General features: G+C 37.4%; 1 protein-coding gene across 4 annotated transcripts in view; it reads left to right on the top strand.

Moving 5' to 3' along the window:
* The window catches only part of PAK1 (p21 (RAC1) activated kinase 1), a 122,804-nt gene that overhangs the window by 63,783 nt on the left and 35,729 nt on the right, over positions 1-23,292 (top strand). For 2 of the 4 annotated variants that reach the window (XM_032489496.1, XM_014565119.2), the window contains exons 2-5: positions 3,561-3,768; positions 14,973-15,073; positions 15,579-15,726; positions 19,296-19,333. In XM_032489496.1, coding sequence (XP_032345387.1) covers positions 3,579-3,768; positions 14,973-15,073; positions 15,579-15,726; positions 19,296-19,333 — 477 coding nt within the window. In that variant the 5' untranslated portion in view covers positions 3,561-3,578. Of the gene's footprint in view, positions 1-3,557; positions 3,769-14,972; positions 15,074-15,578; positions 15,727-19,295; positions 19,334-23,292 lie in introns of all 4 variants that reach the window. The other 2 variants (XM_032489495.1, XM_006191641.3) reach the window with 1 other exon arrangement.

Genomic DNA, 23,292 nt, shown 5'->3' with positions numbered 1-23,292 from the left:
ACAGTTAAGTCCAAGTAAATTCAAAGGGAAGGATCAAGAAGGCACAAAATTGTGTTTTATGAGTATAGTTGAAGGTACTGGCATTGTTTAGTATTGAAAAAATAGAGTTGGGAGGTCTTGAAAGATGATTTCAAGTATCTAAAGTTCTGTCTGGGGAAGAGGCAGTAGACTTTTCTGAGTAGCCCTGAGACAGGATTTAGGAGTAATAGATGGAAGTCATATTTGTTTGTTTGCTTATTTACTTGTTCTTTTAGTTGTTCATTTGTTTGTTCATTTCTTCAACAGATCTTTATTGATTACCTATTCTGTGCCAGGCCTGGTGTTGGGGATTGTGAAATGATTGAACTTTTCTCTTGAGTTTATAGTCTTAAGCCTGGCAGGGAAGGACAGTATGGGGAGAGACAAATGTATAAACAAATAATTGCAATGTAGTGTGAGAAGATAAAACTTAGTATAAGTGATAACTGTCTAAATGAGGTCACCAAAGATAGAATAGGCTGACTTTTGAGACTAGATTTCCTGTCACTGGTGATCTAGGCTGAAATGTGGTACAGAGGATTCGAATATTGTATTCCAACAACCGATTTTAGGTTTTAATAATTTGGAATTTTTTGAAAGTGGAGATGTACCACCTAGAATTCTCCAAGCACAGTGGAAGAATTGGGAAATGAAGAAAAGCTTGTGTCAGAAAGGTTTATAAAGTCTTTCTTGGTATAATCCTGAGCTGTGGTCTTGAAGAGGAGTTACATTCAATGAAACTGTTGGCTGAAGGGACCCAAGAGGCGAGAAAGGGCCTGCTTATGGTATCAGGTGGCTGCAGGGAGTATAAATTTGGAACTGGCAATCTGGAGTGGGAAGGTACACTTGAGAACTGAGCCAGTAGAAATTCTCTTTTGGGGAGCTGAGGGACTTGAGTTGGGGCTGGGAGGGAAAGCAAAGACAAAGCTGCAAAGTGAAACTGGAAGAAATGGATAAAAAGCACACCACCCAGAGAATTAATCTAGATTAATAAGATTGGCCTTGTTACTTGATTTCTTTTGTCCAAAAAGAGAACTAAGGAGCTATTGGTTTGCCAGGGGTAGGTCAGGATCATTTATATAAACAGATGAAGTTTTATTTTGGCCTTGAAAGATGAGTAAGATTTTCATCTGTAGGGGGAGAGAAATCATTGACAGGAAGCACTGGGGGCTGGGCTGGGGCAAGAGGAGGGCAAGAGACTACTTGGCAAATTTGGGAGAACAGAGAGATTTCTGAAGTGTAGTTTGAATGTAGGCTATGTCCAGATGTAGTGGCTTAGTTTGGAAGGCAGTTCAGTATCAATCAGATTGTGAAGGACCTTAAAATTTCATCTGTGCTGAACTCCTTAAAGGCAAGGTAAATATCCCTGTCAACTTTTGAGTAATAAAAATATTTATTGACTCCACTGTGAGTTAGATACTGTACTGGCTCTTTTGGATTGCAAAGGTGACAAAATTGTGCCCGACCTTTGGGGAACATTCTGGCTCCTGATGAAGATAATTATAACATAGTAAAAATAAATGTGAAAGTCTGGAAATATACCCTTTGCCTTGGGATCTGGAGGAGAGGACCCTAACTTCTCAAAGGTGAAAACAATTCCAAAGGGCTTCATAGAAGAAGTAGCAGTGGAAGGGGAGGGAAATTGTCATTCTAAGCAGAGGGAATAGCATGTGCAAAGGAATAGAAATGTGAATGCTACAGTATATTTGAAGACCTTGGAGAAGTTGGGTGTAGCTAGAATGTAAGGGGAGTTAGAAAGAAAGGTAGTAGTGGGAAGTGAGGTTGATGGGTGGGGTAGGTTAAATAATGGTAGGGCCTTCAAAAGCAAGCCAAGGAACTTTAGCTTTTATTCTGAGATGTTAATGAAGGGTTTTAAGTAGAGGAGTGGTGTACTTTAAGATCATTGATGGCATGTGGAGAAAGGTTTAGGGAAAGAAATGAATGCAGGGGATCATTTAGTCCTTTATTAGAAAATGTTAAAAAAAAAAAAAAAAGAAAAACTTCTATGTATTTTGTTCATAACATTTAAGTATTTGACTTCTAAAACAGTGGTATTCAATTCCGGCAGGCATTGGGATCTAAATTTTAAAGTTACCAATTTTTTTTAAGTGAAAGCAAGTTTATTTAGAAAGATACACAATCCATAGGCAGTGCGGTCTGTCTCACTCAGAAGGCAAAACAGCTTAGGAGATACATACGCCATAGGCAGAAGGTGGGCCTTCTCAGAAAGGTGAGACGGAGAGAGTTTGAGAGGTATGGAGTGTTTAGTTTAAACGTGAAAGTGTTGCACAGTCCATAGACAGAGTGTGGACTGCCTCAGAAGGCAAGAGAGAGAGAGAGAGAGAGCGCGACCACGAGGTGCGGAGTTGTTAGGTTTTATGGACTTGGTAATAAAATTACAGAATTTTGATCTTAACACCTACCTATACTAAATCAAAGTTTATGGAGGTCAAACAAGGACATCTATATTTCTAAAAAGCTCTTGGTGATTATTACACTGTTTTTCTTTTTTTTTTTTAATTAGAAAATTTAGCCTCCAAAGCATTTTGTGTTTGACTCCAAGGAGCTTACATTCTAAAAAGTCATGGTTAAAGATATAATTTCCATTGTAGCATGGAAGAATAATGAGAAACTTTATTAACTCTGGGTACATTCATATTTATCCGTTGTCCAGAACACTTGTTTAAAGTAATATCATCTGTTTTCACTAAAACTGTTAGTACCTTATGATAGAGATTTCCACCCCTCCTTTTTAAAAAGATTTTATTCCTTTTATTTTCCAGAAGCATTGTAGATTGCCTATATAGAAGGAGGTTAAATTTTAGTGGAAGGAGATACTGGAGAGCTGATACAGACCAGGGGTCAGCAAGCTTTTTCTGTAAAGGACTAGATAGTAAATATTTTTAGATTTGTGGACAAGCTAATTGTTTTAGATGTGGTGCAACTACTCAGTTTTGCCATTGGAATGTGCAAGAAGCCATAAGCAATATGTGAATGAATGGGTGTGACTGGGTTCCAGTAAAACTATTTATAAAACCAGCAGCTTTACTGACCCTTGGTATAGTGATACAGTCCCTTCCAGAGAAGGCATGATTTTTCCTAAGGTTACAAAATTAGAATTGCAATGTGGAATGCTGTTAGCAGTTTTATTTAATCTTTATATGAATGAATAAATGGAATCCAAATGGTTAAGGAATTTCTCTTAAGCTAGTAAGCAGCATTGGGGTTAATACTCAGTTTAGCTGGGCCAAATTTTTGCCTTTTTAACCACATCATGATGGTTTTTTTTGTGATGCCTTAGATAGAAGAATACAGGGAAAAGCAAGAACATTGAGAATTTCTAGCAGTGCTTGGCACAGAGTAGGTATTACATTTTTGAATATTGACAGAATACGATAGCAGTAATCATAGTATGCAGTGGAATGGCTTGAGGTGGGTCCTGGAGAAGAGATTGTATAATTTGGATTCTTTAAAAATTTTCAGCACATATGTCTTTTTGCTCAAAAATAATAAAAGAGTTATGTTCTTTTTGATTTCAGTAGCTGCTGGTGGTGGTGACAATGTCAAATAACGGCCTAGACATTCAAGACAAACCCCCAGCCCCTCCGATGAGAAACACCAGCACTATGATTGGAGCTGGCAGTAAAGATGCTGGAACCTTGAACCACGGTTCCAAACCTCTACCTCCAAACCCAGAGGAGAAGAAAAAGAAGGACCGATTTTACCGATCCATCTTACCTGGAGATAAAAGTATAGTATTTCATTTCTTTCTCGCCATTTGTATGCTTAAATTTTTTTTTTTTTTTGTCAGCTGAATAAAGGATTTGTCCCTTCCTTGACTTAATTCTCATTAAATATTTTCCTTGTCTTTTTTTCCTGAAGTGGCTGAAGTCAAATGGAAAATAGACCCATTTTTAAACTCTATTAACTATATCTGAGCAAAATTCTAGGAAAATAATTATGCTTTTGCCATATTTTGGTCAATCTGAAGCCATATATTTACTTACTTTTTAAGTTCTTAAACTGTTTATGAACTGACAAAATATAAGTGATACTGAAATATCTTTGTTCAGACATGTTTTTTTCCCCCAACTAGTTTCATTTGAAATGTCTTCTTTCCAGATTCTTGATTGCCTCTTCTTTATTCATATGTCCTGATCTTAAACCCAGATTTGGGGATTAAATATCAGTAAGAAAGACAAATAATAGCTGAGAAAAGGAAGTTGAGAAAAGGAAGCAGGACTTAACATTAGTTCATTAAGAATAAGTCATACTAAGCTGGGGCTCATTTCCTTTTTACTGATTAAATTTCTAGAATAATCAGGATTTCAGCAGTGTCTGATAAAAGCCACTGAGATCCTATGGACAAGATTGTGAAATAGAGTTTTAGATGTCCACATGGATAAATGACTTTTGTTCAACCCTCCAAATATCTAAGTGGCTGTTAATATGAAGTAAAGTTGTCTGTCATGCTTACAGGGCTTTGTTCTTGTGGCATGCTGAAGAAACTGACCTTTTATCTTTAAATAGCTATTTGAGCTTCTGATTTAGGTGGACCTGGTTCAAATCCTGGAATCATCACTTACAAGCTCTTTAACCTTAGGTATGTCAGTTACCTCCTTTGACTTTTAGTTTTCTATCTCCAAGAAAGATGGGGCTTATCTATCTCTAAAATTGGGATAATATCTCACAGGGTTGTTGTGTGAAGATTACATGCAAAGTTCCTAATACAGTACCTACTGCACAGTCGACACTGAAACATTAGTACCCTTTCTCCCACTCCTTTGTTGAAACTGGGAGACATAACTAGTAGACTACATAATAAATGAGAATTGGGATTCCGAAACAGTAGACCAAATATACCAAGTACAGTGGTAAATTGCAGAACATAACTTACATTGCAGAAAAATGTAACTGCATAAATACAGACCAGGGGAGATGGTAGATAATAGTATCATTAACCAAATAGGGAACACAGGAAGAGGAACAAGTCAGAAGTTGGTGATTGGAGTGCAGGGAAGATGATGACTTTAAACACACTGCATTTGCAGTAAAAAGATAATTTTAGACACTGCTTTTGAGTTGTCTTGACACAGAAATGTTTAATAGAGAGTGATCTTACATATAGGTAATGATTGTTGAATAACTGAAATGAGAACTATTGAGGACTTTTATTGAGTACATTGGACATGTATCTTTGTGTTTACCCTTTTCTACTCCACCTTCATTGTGATCTCTTTTGGGGTCTAGATAGAAGAGATATATGGAAGTTGCTTCACTTTTGTTTTCTGGCTAATTCACTTATGTAGTAGCTGCCAACTTTCTAGATACAGGGGCTATGTGATGTTACTCTACTATAGAATCTTCTCCCACATATATAACCACTTTGTTTATACCTCAGTCTAGGTGTGTGCTCATTTTTAATACTGTGCTTCATCAATCATAATTCTTGATCTCTATAAATAAGTAGGCCTTCACCCTGAGTTTCTACATGTAGTAAAGAGGACTTTTAAAATTAAAAAATAAAAAGTTGGAATTGTTCTTGCTGGCAAACCAGGAGGATAATGAATTCCCACCCAATAAGCATCATCAAAAGTTAAAGTTTTGTGCTTCAGAGGACACCATCAAGAAAGTGAAAAGATAACCCGCAGAATGGTAGAAAAATTTCCCAAATCGTATAACTAATAAAGGACTTATATAAAAAATATAAAAAGAGCTGTTACAACTCAGTAGAAAAGGAAAACATAATTAAAGAATGGGCAAAAGATTCAAATAGACATTTCTCCAGAGAGGATATACAGATGACGAAGAAGCAAATGAAAAGATGCACAAAGTTATTAACCATCAGGGAAATGCAAATCACAACCACAATGAGATACCACTATAAACCCACTAGGATGGCTGTAATAAAAAACACATAATAACAAGTGTTGACAAGAATGTGGAGAAATTGGAACCCTCATATATTGCTGATGGGAGTGTAAGATTGTGCAGCCACTGTAGGAAAGTCTGGCAGTTCCTCAAAAGGTTAAATATAGAGTTACCATATGACTGAGAAATGAAAACATAACCACACAGAAACTCGTACATGAATGTTTACAGCAGCATTATTGATAATAGCCAAAAAATGGGAATGACTTAAATATCCATCAGCTGATGAATGGATAAATAAAATGTATATCTGTACAAAGAAATATTATTTGGTAATGAAAAGAAATGAAGTCCTGATCCAATATAAGATGGGTGAACCTTGAAAACATCTTAGTGAAAGAAGCCAGCCACAAAGGATCACATATTGTATGATTCTGTTTATATGAATTATCTAGGCAAATTCATAGATAAAAAGTAGAAGAGTGGTTGCCTGTGATTGTTGGAGGAGGTGGATCAGACTAGGGTGCATGGGACTAGGGATGGGATTAAGAGGTATGGAGTTTCTCTTTGGAGTGATGAAAATGTTTTAAACTGTGAGGATGGTTCCCCAGCTCAGTGAATATATCAAGAGCCACTGAATTATACACCTTATAAATGAATTGTATGGTATGTGAATTATATCTCAATAAAAACTCTTAAAAAAAAACCAGCAGATGGAAGCATTTAGACATCATTGGGAACTAAAGGAATGATCTTATGTATTGAATGGGTTGGTGGGGGTCTGGATATCTGCATTCTAGTCTTGGTTCATTGTAGATTGGCTGCCTCATTTGAGTCAGTTACATTTCTCTGGGCTTAAGTGCCTTCATCTAAAAAATTAGAGTCAAACCAGTAGACATACACAGTCTTTTATAGCTTTGAAAATCCTGTAGTTACATAAATGAGACATAAAGATGAAGTTGGGTCAGGTTATATATGTATGTGAAATGAAACTAGGCCATTGTGAAGTATTTTGATCAGTGATAAAGCTGTAGATGCAGAGATTCTCCTGGAAATCCTTGCTGAGTAACCCTAGGCCAAATCTGGTCTGAAAATAAATCTTGTAACTCAAGATCAAAGCTACATCTCTATAAATTCAAAGCATGAAGGTAGAAAGTATAGAGTTATAAGAAGTTCTTGTGAAATGATCTGGTAATCTCTCTTTCATCCCCTAGTTACAGATTTCCTGTTTATGTACCCTGGGGACATAGGTTTCACTCCTTTGCTTTAAGACCTTAGATAGCTATAATTAATGCATACATCAAAATGAAATAAAAGAGTTTTTTTTCCCTTTTGTTTGGAACATTTTTTGTTCAGCTTGGTTTTGTACTTGTTGATGTTATCTCAGCCAGTAAGCATCTGTTGACCTGCTGCTTTGTGCTTAACTTTGTTCTAGAAGGATAAATAGCAATGTTGGCAGTCTTTGAACTGGTATGCCCTTCATAAAGTATTTGAGAATTTATACCAGCTACACAGAGAAATGGTCTAGAACTGGACTTAGAGAACCTAGATTGAGCCCTACTGCTAACATTTATTAACACTGGTTTTTTTTTTCCCCTTTTACCTATTTATTTTAATCCCTGTATCCTCATCTGTAAAGTGTATCATTAGTAGGCTTTTGTCATTTGACATAGTGGGTATAAAAGCATTTTCTAAACTGTAAAATACTACAGAAATAAGAAGGTTTTTTTTTTTTTTTAAAGGGAAACCTCATTTCTTGTTTGATCTGATACCCGTAATAACTCATTTTCAGTTGGGGAGGCTGAGGCTTAGAGAAGAGTAAATTGATCAAGATCTCACACCTGGAAAGTGGCAGGGATGAGTATTGAACTAAGTCTTCTCAAAGTATCTGTTACATCATAACATACTACCTCTGTGAGTTGTTGTCAACTCAGCTTACACAATTGACTCATGGTGTGTTTCTAAAATACGCATCCCATCCAGACTTTTGGAGCCAGAATTTCCAGAGGGGTAGCTTTGGATCTTTAAGGAGATTTGGGAGATGAGAAAGAAGAGTTCTCTGTGGGTTGCGTTAATGGTTGAGATTTGAGCTGGCAATGGGTAGAATGTCTGTGGGCATTACCTAATGCTGACCTCCAGCATAGCCTCAGTGGGGGATGCATAAATGATGGGAAGAAGCTGTAATTGAGAGCATGTGATAGCTGCCGCTGAGTCGCAGAATTCCACGTGGGAAAGCCTGGTTACTGTGGTTAGGATCTGGAGCCTGTGGTTTATTCTAAGAAGTCCTGCAGCATTTACTTTGGAATCTTTTTCTGCCAGCATTTTCACAACAGACTAGATTTCTCCGAGCTTGGGAAGAGGTTAGCAAAGTTAATTTTAAAACTGGACTACGTCAGTGTTTATCTCTCCAAGTTTGGAGTGTTTTACTGCCTTGAACTCAGATTAGCTCAGCTGAATAAATGAGAGGGGCTTCTTAAAAATAAATCTTAAAAAAAAAAATAAGGTCAATGATTTGTGCTGAAACTTGGATGGCTTTACTGCAATGTGGGATTTTTGCAGTGTCAGCCTCATTTCCCATGCTACCAGAAAGCCAAATGGACTAGGCCAAAGATAGGGTTAAAGTTAGCATGGATGGGGTTGCAAGCTTCTTTTTCCACTTTATTTCCTCAAGCCCGTAATTTCTAGTTTCATGGAATTGGATGATTTGTTCTTTTTTTTTTTTTCCCTCAGCCACAGTTTCTCTGTCTTAATGAGTGGATTGGGAAATTGTACTCTGACGCTTTCTTTTATTAACAATAACTCATGTTTGTAAAGCTCTTTAGCTTTTACAAAGCACATGCATTTTCTTTACCCTGGTTAATCCTAAAATAATAACAATAATAATAATAATAAATAGTAATAACACAATAATAATAGCCATAAAATAGTAGCAGCAATACCCAAAGTACTATTTATTGAATGCCTGTTAGTTACCACATATTATATTAGGAGCTTTGATGTTTGTGAAATTTATTTTTTCAGGGAGGTAAATATTTCACTTTGTAGAAAGTAAGCTGAGGTTCATTGTGATTAAGTAACTTGCCCAAGGTCATCTAGTTAGGACTGGCTGAACTGGAATTGCATCTCTTCTCTATGATTCCAAGGAATGTTTCCACTGTATAGCACTGATACACTTGGGCTCAGAGAGTCAAGGACTTGCTCAAGGTCACATGCTACATAGTTGCAGTGCCTGGAGTCTGCATTTGAACCATTGTCTCTTGACTTCTGGACTGTGCTCTTTCAACCTTCTAAGTTCTCCCACACCATATAGTGTTTGAAGGTACTCATCCTTAAGATGTTCAGACAAATACCTTTAGCAGAACTGATTTGGTTAGTTCTTTTATCTTATTTTAAAACAAATTTCCATTTAATGACATCCATTCATGTTCACTTAGTCTGCAATGTGGGCAAGGCTCAGTGCCTGTAGAAGAAGCTGTGTTGGAGTTCAGGTGCTTGAGATTATCACTATTGATCATCCCTAGTTTATGACTTTTGGTAAATTCCTCTACTGTTCTTCACCTCAGTTTATCTTATCTGAATATGGGTACCTAAGAATATTTATCTCATAGAGTTGCTGAATGGATTATAAGACTAAAGTTGTGAATAGGTTATGCAAAATGTGGCCTTGTTAAGAGTTGGTAGTACTATTTTGGCTCTTTTTGCTTGCAGTCATTGTTTTCTTTTGGAATCTGTGATTAACACTTAAGAGTTGCTATGAGATTTACAAAATAACAGCTCTTAACTAGGTTTCTTCAGGATAGAATTAAAGAATGGTCCTGCAGTAAAATGCCTTTCTCTTTCTACATGTAGGCTGTATTTCTTGTTGGTTTAGACAGGGCTAATGGAAAGGCCAGTTTTGTGCACTGAAACCCAAGGACAAATTACCCAAAAGGTTCTCAAGAGTTATCTATACTGTCAGAAGCAGGATTCTAAGCCCTGGACATGGGCCTGGACGTGTGAAACAGATAATATATTTGAAGCTGAGGCCAAAAGGTAAGCCTCTTAAAAACTACTAATCTCAGATACTCTTTATCTCTTCATGTATTAAGTGATTTTGTTTCTCTGGGACTCTTTTCTATAGAGTACTTATTCTCTGAGGCACTCTCTTTCTGCATTTTCATTACTGAAGTTCCTTTTGTATTTGACATTCCATACCTATGGTGGTATATAGTATATTAATAACATATCATAGAAATAATATATAAAAATATAGTGAGATATATAACTATAAAATAAAAATCTAAATAAAAAATAAAAATAGCATGTGTTCTTCCCTACAATCTTTTAAGTGACTAGATCAGATGAAGTTTAGGAACAGAAAGCAATTCCAAAGCCCTGCAACATGTCCCGTGCATTCTAACTATGAGTAAGACAGATGGGCTTATGTCATAAATGACTGCTTAATTTGGGCCCTAGTAAACTCAACCGTTTCTCAAAGCAGCTGCTTCTGGAAGAGAAATTGCCAAGTATAAAAATAGCTTAAACCCTAGCAATTGGCATGTAGGCAAATGGTTCTCATTAAAATACTAAGGAAAGAACCTTTGGAATCAGACCTGGGTCCCAGTCCCAGCTCTTACTAGCTGTATGAACTTGAGAAAATTATTTGACTACTTTTTAGTTTCCTCATCTGTAAAATGACCGTAGTAATAATCTATCCCATAGGATTGCAAGAATTAAGGAAAACGATCTGTGTTACAGTATCTTGTACGTGGTAAGTTCTTCTTTAATGTTCTCTTTTCCTCATTATACCAAAGTGTGTTTTCTTGACTCAACTTGAAATTCTTTAGGGGAGGTAAAGTAGTATAAAGTGAAGGGCCTTAGCTCCGAAGCCACACCTTTTGAATCTCAGTTACTTGAATGACTGTAGGCAAGTCCATGCTTCAGTTTCCTAATCTTAAAGTAAAATTGTCTCAGGATTGTGGTGATTATATGAGATGATGTGCATGAAGAAATAGCTGTTAAAACTGTGGCATACTGTGTCAGGAAGAAATGTGGCTACAGAGTATTGAGAGTGCTGATCTTTCTATTTTTATAGATTTCTGGAATTTAGGAGCCAAAAGGGCCCATAAGGTCATCTTGTTCATTCTCTCCATTGTTCAGATGAGAAAACTGAGAACCTGGGCTATATGATGTAGTAGAGCCAAAACTGGCCTGGATTCTAAACCTTCTTGTTTTTCCCCCCTATCTTGCCACCTTTCATCAGGGTTGTGTTGGGTCTATGGAGGCATGAGGACCTCAGAATATCTTTTAGCCAGTATACTGAGCTACCGCAGAGCAGGGTTTTAAAACAGATTTGTTAAAGTCAGGTCAGAGGTAAAAATGAAATATTTATTCCTGCCCTGGAGTGAATTTGCATGTATTAGACAGATTCCTTAGACTCCTTGCCAGGTTGAGTTACGTGTCTGGTCCTTTGTTCCTTTCTTCACTTACTGTCTGAGCACCTGTTTTATGCCACGTTTTTGCCAGCTGTTGAGGATTCATGATAAGTTGGACATAGTCCCTGCACTTGGAACTCAGTCTGTTTGGGAAAGTAAACCCTTAAAATGGGCAATTACTGTAATGATGCCATGGGAACAGAGGAGAGGGTGAAGAACTGCCCAACCTAGAGATCAGTGAGGACTTCACAGAAGGGGATGACCTTTAAGCTGAGACCTGAAAAGGATAAATAAAAGGCTTTGGCGGGGAGGACATAGCTCAGTGGTAGAGTGCCTGCTTAGCATGTATGAGGTCCCGGGTTCAATCCCCAGTACCTCCATTAATAAATAAATAAATAAACCTAATTACTGCCCCTCAAATAAATTAAAAAGTTTAAAAAAATAAATAAAAGGCTTTGTTTGTTGAGGTGAGAAGGGAAGGAAAAGGGAACGGCAGGATTCAAAGATGAAGTAACGAGACAATGTGAAGGGTTGTGAAAGATTTCATTATGTTTGATGAACCATCACTAGTTGAGTGTATTGGGTATAGAGCGTATGAAATGTAAGTACAGGCATACCTTGGAGATATTGTGAGTTTTGGTTCCAGACTACCACAATAAAAAGAGTCACTTGAATTTTTTTATTTCTAAGCACAGATAGAAGTTATATTTATACTACACTAGTTGATTAAGTGTACAATAGCATTACATTTAAGTAAACAATGTACATACCTTAATTCAAAAATACTTTATTGCTAAAAATTGCTAACCATCATCTGGCAATGGTAGGTAGGCACAGACTATCAATTTGTAAAGAACACATACCTATGAAGTACAATGGCTCAAAGCACAATAAAGTGAGGTGTGCCTGTGGTGGGAGTTAAAGGAGAGAATACAAGTCTGTAGAACAGAGTTCTCAAACTCTTTTTTAAAAAATAAAGTATGTTTTTTTAGAGTGCTTTTAGGTTCACAGCAATATTGAGTGGAAAGTACACAGATTTCCTATAAATTTCCTGCCTTCACAATATGCACGACTTTCCCCATTATTAACATCCTATACCAGAGTGGTACATTTTTACAAATGATAAACCTACATCTACATATCATATTCACCTTAAGTCCATATGTTACATTAGAGTTCACTCTTGGTATTGTACATCTATGGATTGAACAAATTATATATAAAGACATATATCCACCATTGTAGTATCATACAGAAGAGTTTCACTACCCTAAAATTCTTCTGTGGTCGGCTAATTCATCCCTCCTCTCCCTTTAACCCTTGGCAACCACTGATCCTTATACTGTCTCCATAGTTTTGGCTTTTCCAGAATATCAGATAGTTGAAATCAAACAGTATGTAGATTTTTCAGATTGATTTCTTTCACTTAGTAATATGTATTTAAGGCACTTCATTATCTTTTCATGGCTTGATAACTCATTTCTTTTTAGTGCTGAATAATATTCCATTTTCTAGACATATCACAGTTTATTAATTCATTCACCTAAAGGACACTTTGGTTGTTTCCAAGTTTTGGCAGTCATGAATAAAGCTGATGCAAACATTCCCATGCAAGTTCTTGTGTGAACAAATTATCAGCTCTTTTGGATCAATAACAAAGGAGCACAATTGCTGGATTGTCTGGAAAGACTATGCTTAATTTTATGAGAAACTGCCAACCTGTCTTCCAAAGTGACTGTACCATTTTGCACTCGGATTACCAACGAATAGAAATTCTTGTTGCTTGGTATCCTTGTTAGTATTTGGTGGTGTCAGTTTTGGATTTTGGCCATTCTAATAAATGTGTAGTGAGATTTCATACAAAATTCTTAGCACATGCCTGGCATACATTAAGAGCTCAATAAAAGGAAGCTTTTTCAGTTACTCTCTGAAACCAGACTCCAAATGATACGTAGGGAGTTCCTTGGAAGTTTAGACCACATGGCCCTGTCTTATACTTCTCTAGGACATTAAAGGAGGAGGAACCCTGGCTGGAGGAAGAGGAGGGTTTCTGTAGATGTTTAAAATCTTGGCTCTGTAGGTCCCCATCTAGGGAGAAAGATGTCTGGCTGAGCCTTGGAAGGTTTCATCTGGGTTGCACTTGCAGATGCCTGTTGAGGTCTAGCTAATAGCAAGAACCTGAAGCTCTTTTTAGTTAGAAGAGGGTTATATTAGTTTGGTAGAGCTGTTGTAACCAAGTACCACAAATTAGGGGGCTTAAACAACAGAATTTTAATGTTTCAGTTCTGGAGGCTAGAAATCCAAGATCAAGGTGTTTGTGGGGTTGGTTCCTTCTGAGAGCTGTGAGAAAAAATCTGTTCCATGCCTCTTCCCTAGCTTCTGGTGATTTTCAGTCAATCTTTGTGTTGTTGGCTTGAAGAAGCATTACTCTCTTCTCTCCCTTTACTTTCACTTGGTGTTCTCTTTGTGTGCATCTGTCTCTAGCTGGATTCATCTGGATTGGGTCCCAGTGACCTACTCATTTTAGCTAGTTATATCTGCAGTGGCCCTGTTTCCAAATAAGGTCACATTCTGAGGTACTGGGAGTTAGGATATGTAGATTTGCGGGGAACACAAGGGTACTTCGGCACTATAACTCCTTAATTAAATATTGAAACTTTTCCTGTCAGATCAGCAGGAACTTAGTGAACACCTACTTAATGCAAGTCCCTTGTTGACTACAAGTATTTGGACTTAATGATTCTTTAAGGTCCTAGCCTAGGGAAGCAGCATAGTATAGTGGTTTAGAGCGCAGGGCCTGGGCCATACTGCCTGGGCTTGGGTCTGACTACTGCCAGTTGGTAACCATGTGATCGTGGGCAAATAACTTAATCTCTTTGCTTCAGTTTATCTGCAAAATAAGGATGATAGTACCTAGCTGAAAGGGTTGCTGTGAGGCTAAAGTGAATATTAATACATGTAAAGAACTTGAATTAATAAAGGATATACTGTACAGCACAAGGAATATAATCAATATTTTATACTAATGTTAAATGGAGTATAATCTGTAAAATATTGAATTACTGTGTTGTTCACCTGAAACTAATGTAATATTGTTAATCAACTATACTTTAATAGGAAAAAAAAAAAAGAAACTTGAATCATTACCTGGTAAGTGCTTGATAAAATATTGGCTATTAATATTATTAAAACAACTTCCAAATCTAAAATTCTTTAAAGTAGAGAACCTTAAAGTGACCCATAATCAAGGACCAAAAATGTGGATGTAGGTTATAGAAGCTTGTAAAATATAAGGTGTCTGGGCTGGAAGGGTCTTTAGAGACCACATACTTGAATCTCCTCATTTTGTAGATGGGAAACCAGGGTCCAGAAAAGGGCAGTGACTTGCCCTAGATTAGTGGACTCATTAATGGTAGAACCAGGACTATTAACTTTGATGAATGTTCTTTCTGCAACTCTCTTACTTCAGTTTGGTGAAAAATTAGGGCTTTAATCATGCATTGAGTGTCTATTCCAATTGAGGTCTGGCATCAAGCTATATAAGTACACATGTGAAGTAGCCAGTCCTTTGCCTCTAAAGGAGCCTAGAGCTCAACAAAGAGCTAAATAAGCCTAAAAATGTAATAATGTCCTCATTTAAAAATTTCACTTTCCCTGTTTCTCTTGCAGCAAATAAAAAGAAGGAGAAGGAACGGCCAGAAATTTCACTTCCTTCAGATTTTGAGCACACAATTCATGTTGGTTTTGATGCTGTCACAGGCGAGTTTACAGTAAGTCCTGGCTCATAGGAAGACCTTTGGGCTTTCAGAGTTCTGGCTATGCACTGTTAGATTCAATTCTTTCTAGTCTTCCTGATGCCTTTGTCTTTGCCTGAGACCCTCATTACTATCTTCTGATATTCTTGAGAGGGACTCTTGCCTCACCTCCAGCATTGTACCAGAAGAGACTTTGGATCTCCATTCCTTAAGTAGACCTCAGTTAAGTAGCCCCTTGGCCACAGGCTCTGTGCTGAGCATCGATGATCTGGAGACAATTCAGACAAGGTTCCTGCTGTAAAGGAGGAAGAGCCTGGTGAAGGAGCAAACATCTCAAGAAATGACTGATACAGTAAGATAGGAATTATGAGAGAGGCTTGTGTGGAGCTCTGCGGGTGGAGAGAGAAAGGAATGACTAAACTCATCTTTAGCTGCTACCAGTTATCAGAGTCAATTCTGAGTTTGCTCCAGAGTCCCCATGTCTGTGCCTTGCTGACTGCCTTGCATGTCTCTCTTGTAGGGGATGCCGGAGCAGTGGGCCCGCTTGCTTCAGACATCAAATATCACTAAGTCGGAGCAGAAGAAAAACCCGCAGGCTGTTCTGGATGTACTGGAATTTTATAACTCGAAGAAGACCTCCAACAGCCAGAAGTATATGAGTTTTACAGGTATGGGGATTGTGTCCAGGACAGTCTGGGGGAAAAATGGTTTTCATCTGGGTAGAAAAGCTCCATGTGCCTATTGATGTGGGGTGAAGGAAGAAAGTATTGGAAAGAGTGGAGATGGCACTTACATTAAGTTGGAATTTTGAAATTTGAGAGCCAAGATGATAGGTTTTTGCATCAGTCTTGGGTCTTTACTCTGAAACTGCATAGTTTTTAAAAGTAGTGATATTATAGATAAAGAACCCAGACTTTTGCTAGAACACCTAGATTCTGACACTCACTAGGTTCTAACAGTCACTTCATTTCTTTGAGCTTCAAAATGAGAATAATAATTCTCACCTTGAGAGGCTGTAGTGAGTGCATAAATGAGCTCACTGATGTAAAAGTTCTTTCTAGGTTGTAAAACAGCACGAAGAAAGTGTAGCCATCGTTATCATCATGTTTTTAATATCAATAAGTTACGTGGTAACACATTTAGTAGGCAAGCCCAATTTCTTCCTCAAGGAACTAATTTTTGTCAGTCAAATGAAAAACAGGCCAGTAATAATAAATATTTTTTAGATGTGCTCTCTCTATATATACAGGACTATGTTTCTCAGAATGTTTTTAATAGCAGAATTGAGATTAGAATGCAGGTCTCCTAATTCCTAGACCAGTACCTTTTGAGTTTACCACTTGCATCTAGTAACTCTACTTGGAGCACCTCCTTCCATAGGAAAGGTTTTTCCTTTCTTAGGTAAGTTATAGGAAGGCCTGCATTTCTGGAAACTTGTCTTTTATATGGCATCTTAGAATGTTAGGGCAAGGATCCTTACTGTATACCAGTTCCAGTTCCCCTTTGTTTTACAGACATTAGAGCCCCAAATGCCTTTCTAATGTAGCTAAATTAGTGGTCTCTTTAACCACTGGTCTTAGCTGAGTCCATTGCCGTTTCCGGTGTTCAAGCTGTCTCTTTCAAAGAGCAGTATTGTTGGGGAAGGTGAGGACCAGGATGAAGTAGCTAATGTTGAAGGATGCTTTCCCCAGCAAGTATCTGGCTCATAGCAAAAGGCACAGATGGTGAGGATGACAGACTGCAGCTTTGCTCATGCGGCACAGTGGTGCCCAGGAGAGGGTCATGCATGTTCCTAATGTATTTTCATCTTCATATCTGGCCCGCTGAGTCTGTCTCACTTATTCTGTTCAGGGACTGGCTCATTCCAAGGTGATACTGGAGATGAGGCGTGCTGCGTAGAAAGATTTTCTAGTCAGGAGATTAGGTCTTGGATTTTAAAGAGTTGGTTTTGGAGACATCAGATTAGAAGCTGGCTTTGGAAGCTCAGCAACAGTCTTTGGAAGAATCTTTTTTTTAATGTGTATGTGTATAGATGTGTACAAGTGCCGTGTAGGTATATGGAAGCATAGCTATGTGGGTTTGCATATGTTAGGAATTAAAGTCCACTTTAGTAGTTATCAGTGAATATGGGTATAGACATACACATTCAGGTAACTGTGTTATGTTCATCTGTGCATGCGTAAGTGAATAACATTCAGTGTATATGTATAGAATGTATAGATATGTATCCCGTCAGCTACTTCTGTTTGTGTAAACTTGTGAAAACCTGTGTATATGTGCATGTACACACACGTGAGGGATTTTTAGTTTCCTAGAAGTTGAAGATCAGGACCAACTGCAGGCAAAATTGTGTATTAGCGCAGTTTATTTTTAATGTCCTATCTCTTCTTTTCCTGTTTCTCTTCTTCTTTTGCTATTACTAACACTACTTCAATTTGTGTATACTTGCACATGAATTATCTCATTTGATTCTCATCATGGCCATAGGTTGGCAGCACAAGGACTATTTATCCCCATTTTACAGACTCAAATAAATTAATTAGGCTCAAGGAAAGTAAATGACTTACTCAGAGTGACTCAGCATATCAGTTGAGTAATATACTAGTGACGGAAGTGTGTTTTCAACTGGACCTTTAAACCGTTTGCTATCTATAACCCAAGCACAATCCTCTATGCCAATTTTTGGTGAAGTTTCCCATTTTTATCAGCACTTTATTTTCTCTACCAGTTAGTACTTAATGTGATAAACAAAACCTCAACTAGATTGACAACCCTAGGTCCTGGGTTTTAGCCTTATTTTGCCACTGATTTATGTAACCTTGAGCCAGTTTCATTTCCTCTGAATCTTTATTTATTTGTAAAGTGAAGGGATTAAAAGTACTTTTGCCCTGTCATTCTATAATATTCTATAGTATATAGAAATCCCATTTAAAAGGAGCAACCTTACTTATTTTTTATATGGTGGAGATACATTTATTACCAGAATACCCAGTCCTCAAAAACACTAGCAGTGCATAAGGTTGGGGGTGGTGCAAGAAGGCACAGTATTGCACTTAATATAGAATGTTCTTTTGGACAAGAAAAACAAGTGAATTATGTTTAAACTATATGCTGAAGTAATTTCTTCAGGATGCAGCTGGCTAGTCAGAGTTTGTTTTAAGAGCATCTTGTCACAGCTTATGGGTTCATGATTTGTCACAGTACCAAAGAAGCTTTCATATATGATGGAATTGAGATCTTGGGCGTTCTCTGGGCTTGGTTCTTGGTGAGGGAGATGTTGGATTTGATAGACTGTTTCCTCTCCTTAATTCCATTAGTAGTGAACTGGGGAAGTCAGTTTCTTTTCAGACCTTTAGAAATTAAGAGTAATACCAAACACAATACTTGGTCTTTAAACTTATTTTCTTGCTAAGATATTCATTGGATCTGTGTTTCATATTTCATCAAATCTATGATATCACTGAGTGTAAGATGCACCATTATTTTATATGCCATTAAAGAAAAAAGAAGTTGCCAATTAAACTATGAAATACCTTTGATTGTAGGACCCAGCTTTGTTTCAAAGATGTTAATGTGAAAAAAATGTGCATCTCAGAATCAGTAAAATATGGTAATTATCTGACTAAGGAAGCTTGGATCTATTCTTAGAAATAAGATCCTACTTTTAATTATACTTGACATGACTAACACATCTTTTCCTCAGCCTTAGTCTTCCTATCCCTGTGGGGAATAGGCATGGATATAGGAGGATCCTTTCTAAAAGCTGAAGCCACAGGCTGGTCATAATTTGTTATGCATGTCTCAGGATGAAGACAGCCATGAATTCTTTCCCTTTCTCTTAGAATGCAGTAAATTTCCCTGACCATTAAACCCTGATGATGATATAGTTGATGTGGATATAGTTCTAGCATAGTATTTAGAATTAGATCAGGATTCAAATCTTCATTCCTAGTAATCTATATGTTAAGTAATTTGTGGTCAGTTTACTTAACTTCTCTGAACCTCAGTTTCTAAATCTATAAAAGTAGACATAATAGTAGTACTCAAAGCTGTAGTGAGGATTCAAGGAGGTATTGTGTATAATGTGCTTAGCATGGTGTTAGACCTATAGTACCAATAACACTGCTAATGTTATTCTCTGAGCCTAGAAAGTGCTTGACTGAACAGGCTTCCTTACCTCTCAAGTTAGGATTAACTGTAATTGTTTACTAAGTCCCTTGTCTTTTTTCTTTTGCAGATAAATCAGCTGAGGATTATAGTTCTTCTAACACTTTGGTAAGTCTTTATTTCCTCTATTCTAATATGGGCAGGTATGGTGGTTAGGGATCAAGTCAGTGTGGTAAATGCAGAGCCTGGGCTGGGAGACACTCATCTTGGTCACTCCCAACCCCAGGCCTCAGAGTAGAGGACTTGGACTTAATAAACAGTAGGTATCCCTTCCACCTTTAATTTACTAATGATCTAGAAATCCTAACCTTGGAACCAGAAGAATTGGCTACCAGGCTTCACTTTTCATTTGTGACTTAGAGCCTTAGGAAATCCAGTTTTTCTTTCTGAGATTCAGTTTTTTTCATCAATAAAATGAGGGTGATATGCTTTGCCTTACCTGGACACATCTTCAAATACCTGAATTTAGAAGAGAATTCTCTCATTTTTGTTAGGAGGATCTACAAAACCAGAATTAGGACTGATTTTGAAGGGAGCAGATTTTATTCACTTAGGGTCAATTCATTCTGTCCTCTGATGTTGTAGTGAATGCCCTGTCACTTGAAGGGAAGTTTAGGAATCATTAATGAATTAGCTGGAAAGTAAAACTAGATGACCTTGAAGTTCCCTCTGCCCTTCATAACTTAAAAATTCTGTTTTCCAGAGCAGATTATGAGATGAGATGTTGATGTATTTGAAAGTGTTATAACCAGCAAAATGTTATTTATTTAATAGAATATTGCTATTCTTTACACCCGGTGTTGTCTCTTGTGCAAAGGTTGTCATTTCATATTGATTTACCAAAAGTTTACAAATCTCTGACTGGTGTGAGGTGATACCTCATTGTAGTTTTGATTTGCATTTCTCTGATAATTAGTGATATTGAGCATTTTTTCATGTGCCTTTTGATCATTTGTATGTCTTCCTTGGAGAACTGCTTGTTTAGGTCTTCTGCCCATTTTTGGGTTGGGTTGTTTATTTTTTTCTTATTGAGTCGTATGAGCTGCTTATATATTCTGGAGATCAAGCCTTTGTCGGTTTCACTTGCAAAAATTTTCTCCCATTCCGTAGGTTGTCTTCTTGTTTTACTTATGGTTTCCTTTGCTGTGCAGAGGAAGTTTCATTAGGTCCCATTTGTTTATTCTTGCTTTTATTTCTACTAGGAGAAAATTTTTAAATGTATGTCAGATAATGTTTTGCCTATGTTTTCCTAGGAGGTTTATTGTATCTTGTCTTATGTTTAAGTCTTTGATCCATTTTGAGTTGATTTTTGTATATGGTGTAAGGGAGTGTTCTAGCTTCATTGTTTTACATGCTGCTGTCCAGTTTTCCCAACACCATTTGCTGAAGAGACTGTCTTTATTCCATTGTATATTCTTGCCTCCTTTGTCGTAGATTAGTTGACCAAAAGTTTGTGGGTTCATTTCTGGGCTCTCTATTCTGTTCCATTGGTCTATATGTCTGTTTTTGTACCAATACCATGCTGTTTTGATGACTGTAGCTCTATAGTATTGTCTGAAGTCTGGGAGAGTTATTCCTCCAGCCTCTTTCTTTCTCTTCAGTAATGCTTTGGCAATTCTAGGTCTTTGATGGTTCCATATAAATTTTATTATGATTTGTTCTAGTTCTGTGAAATATGTCTAAAAAACAAACAAACAAACAAACAAAAACAAAGTGTAAATACAGGACAGAAATAGACTCATAGACAGAGAATGCAGACTTTTGGTTGCCAGGGGGCGGAGGGTGGGAAGGGATAGACTGGGATTTCAAAATTGTAGAATAGATAAACAAGATTATACTGTATAGCACAGGGAAATATACACAAAACATTATGGTAGCTCACAGAGAAAAAAATATGACAATGAGTGTGTATATGTCCATGTATGACTGAAAAATTGTGCGGAACACTGGAATTTGACACAACATTGTAAAATGATTATAAATCAATAAAAAATGTTAAAAAAAAATTTACAAAGCTCCTCCTCTATGCCAGGTCCTGTGTGGAGAAGTGGCAGTATAGGGTTGAACAGACCTTGTCCCATCTCCTAAGAATCTCCCAGTCTTGTGAGCGACGTGAAGGCACAGTTACAATACAGCATGCTAAAACTTCATGAGGCCAGTGGCTATGTCTGACTGGTTAATTGCTGGATCCATGGCATCTGACAAGTAACCATTTACTGAATGAAAGGTTGGATATAAAAAGACAGTTTCTTGATGATAGAGTCTGAGCTGAATGAGTTAGTTATCTTGGGGAAGAATTAAGAAGAGACAAGGGTGTTCCAGACAGAGAGTAAATAGCACATGCCAAGGCAAGGAGGTTCAAGAGATGTGCTTGTACGGGAACTGCAAGTGGTTTGTTATGATTGGAATGTGAAGTGTGAAGGGACTAGAGGTGGGTGATGAGGAGTGTAGGCAGGTCAGATCATGTAGGAGTTTTTACTTTATCTTAAAGGTAATGAGAAGCTATTGAAGAATTTTCGGTGGGGGAGTTGTACATTTTAACACAATGCTGAGTCACCATCCAGATACTTTGAATCATGCTTCCAGCAGTGAGGATTGGTTTACTCCGAGTCATTTATACCCTTATCAATTATAAAAACTGTTCATATGTCCAGTACCTTGTAGCATAGTAAGTCCTTTCTTATTCACTATCTCTTTTAATCTTCACCAGAGTTTAGTGAGGTGGTTTATTATCTTTGAGATGGTAAAACTGAAATTGAGAAGGGTTAATAACAATATATCTGATTCCCAGTCTGCATTACTTTCCCGATACATTCTTTCATCAAATGCAAGAGATGTAATGAAAAGATGGGGAAGAATTTGCAAATGTTAAGCTCTTTGGGAGTTTCTCCCCCTTATTCAACTGTAAATTATTGAAGAAGGGGCCTGAACAAAGCTGAGCTGTGCCTTGTGGCTCAAATGTCTTTATGCTTTTATAGGAGGAGTAACAGCTGTTATTTATTGAGTAGCTGATATGTGCCAGGCACTGTGCTGATAATTTTATATGTGTTAGCATAATTAGTCCTCACGGTTATCTTGTGAAGAAGTATTATCCTCCACACTTTGCAGGTAAGGAAACAGACTTTCCTAAAGACTCGTAATTGCTCTTATGGGAGAACCAGATTAGGGTCTTCTAAGTCCCAGGCCAAGATTCTTTCCACTGTGGCAGGAAGCTGAGAAAGAAGAAGGCAGAAAGGTCTTATAAAGGAGACTGCAGGAAAGCCTTAGGCCTGTTGTTTGTTACCAAGGATGAGGAGCCCTGGGGCTTATGCCATATGGCAGAGGGGATAACACCTGCTTGGTAAAAACCTGTACTGGTTTAGTATCTACAGTTAAAACCACTCAGGCTGTCAAGGACATTTTCTCCCCCAATTGAGAATATTGTCCCTGTGGCTCAATCCTCTTTGTTTCCTTACTAGTTTTACATGAGGCAGGGTGCAGATCTATAGTTTGTATTTTCGTAACATGGCATTGTTATCCTTATTGGTTTCCCACAGATCATTCCACTGGATTTATGAAATAATTGGATGGAATTGTTGTCTTAACACAGGTTAAGAAATTGAGACTCAGATTAAGTGACTTGCTCCTTACCCTTCAATGAGTTACTAGTAGAGACCAATACAAAATTCAGTTTTCCTGAGCATTCAATTATTCATTCAGACCATAAATATTTACTTAGCACCTACTTTGTGCCCACATATTGGTGATTGGTATACACTATCTTAGCCCTTGAGAAAAAATTAACAGAATAGAGGGATAAAGGCTGCAGGAGATGTACATGAATAATGTACAATGGGTGTCATATGTGATAGAATGATTTATTCTGTTTAGTAGTACAAGGAAGTTTGCACAAGGTTGTTGGACCCTAATATTTTGTTCACTTAGTAAACATGATCTTTTAGATTTCTTCTAGTTCTAAAATTCTTTTATTTGTGGCTCATTGGTCTGAGATCTGGCTCTCAGATTGAATAGCACTTTAGTGCCTGAATTCTTATTTATCAAGTGAACACCTACTATGTGATAGACTC

Source organism: Camelus ferus, chromosome 10, assembly GCF_009834535.1.
Source record: "Camelus ferus isolate YT-003-E chromosome 10, BCGSAC_Cfer_1.0, whole genome shotgun sequence".
Lineage (NCBI taxonomy): Eukaryota > Metazoa > Chordata > Mammalia > Artiodactyla > Camelidae > Camelus > Camelus ferus.
Note: the sequence above shows the minus strand (reverse complement) of the source record. Positions and strands in the feature narration are given on the sequence as shown.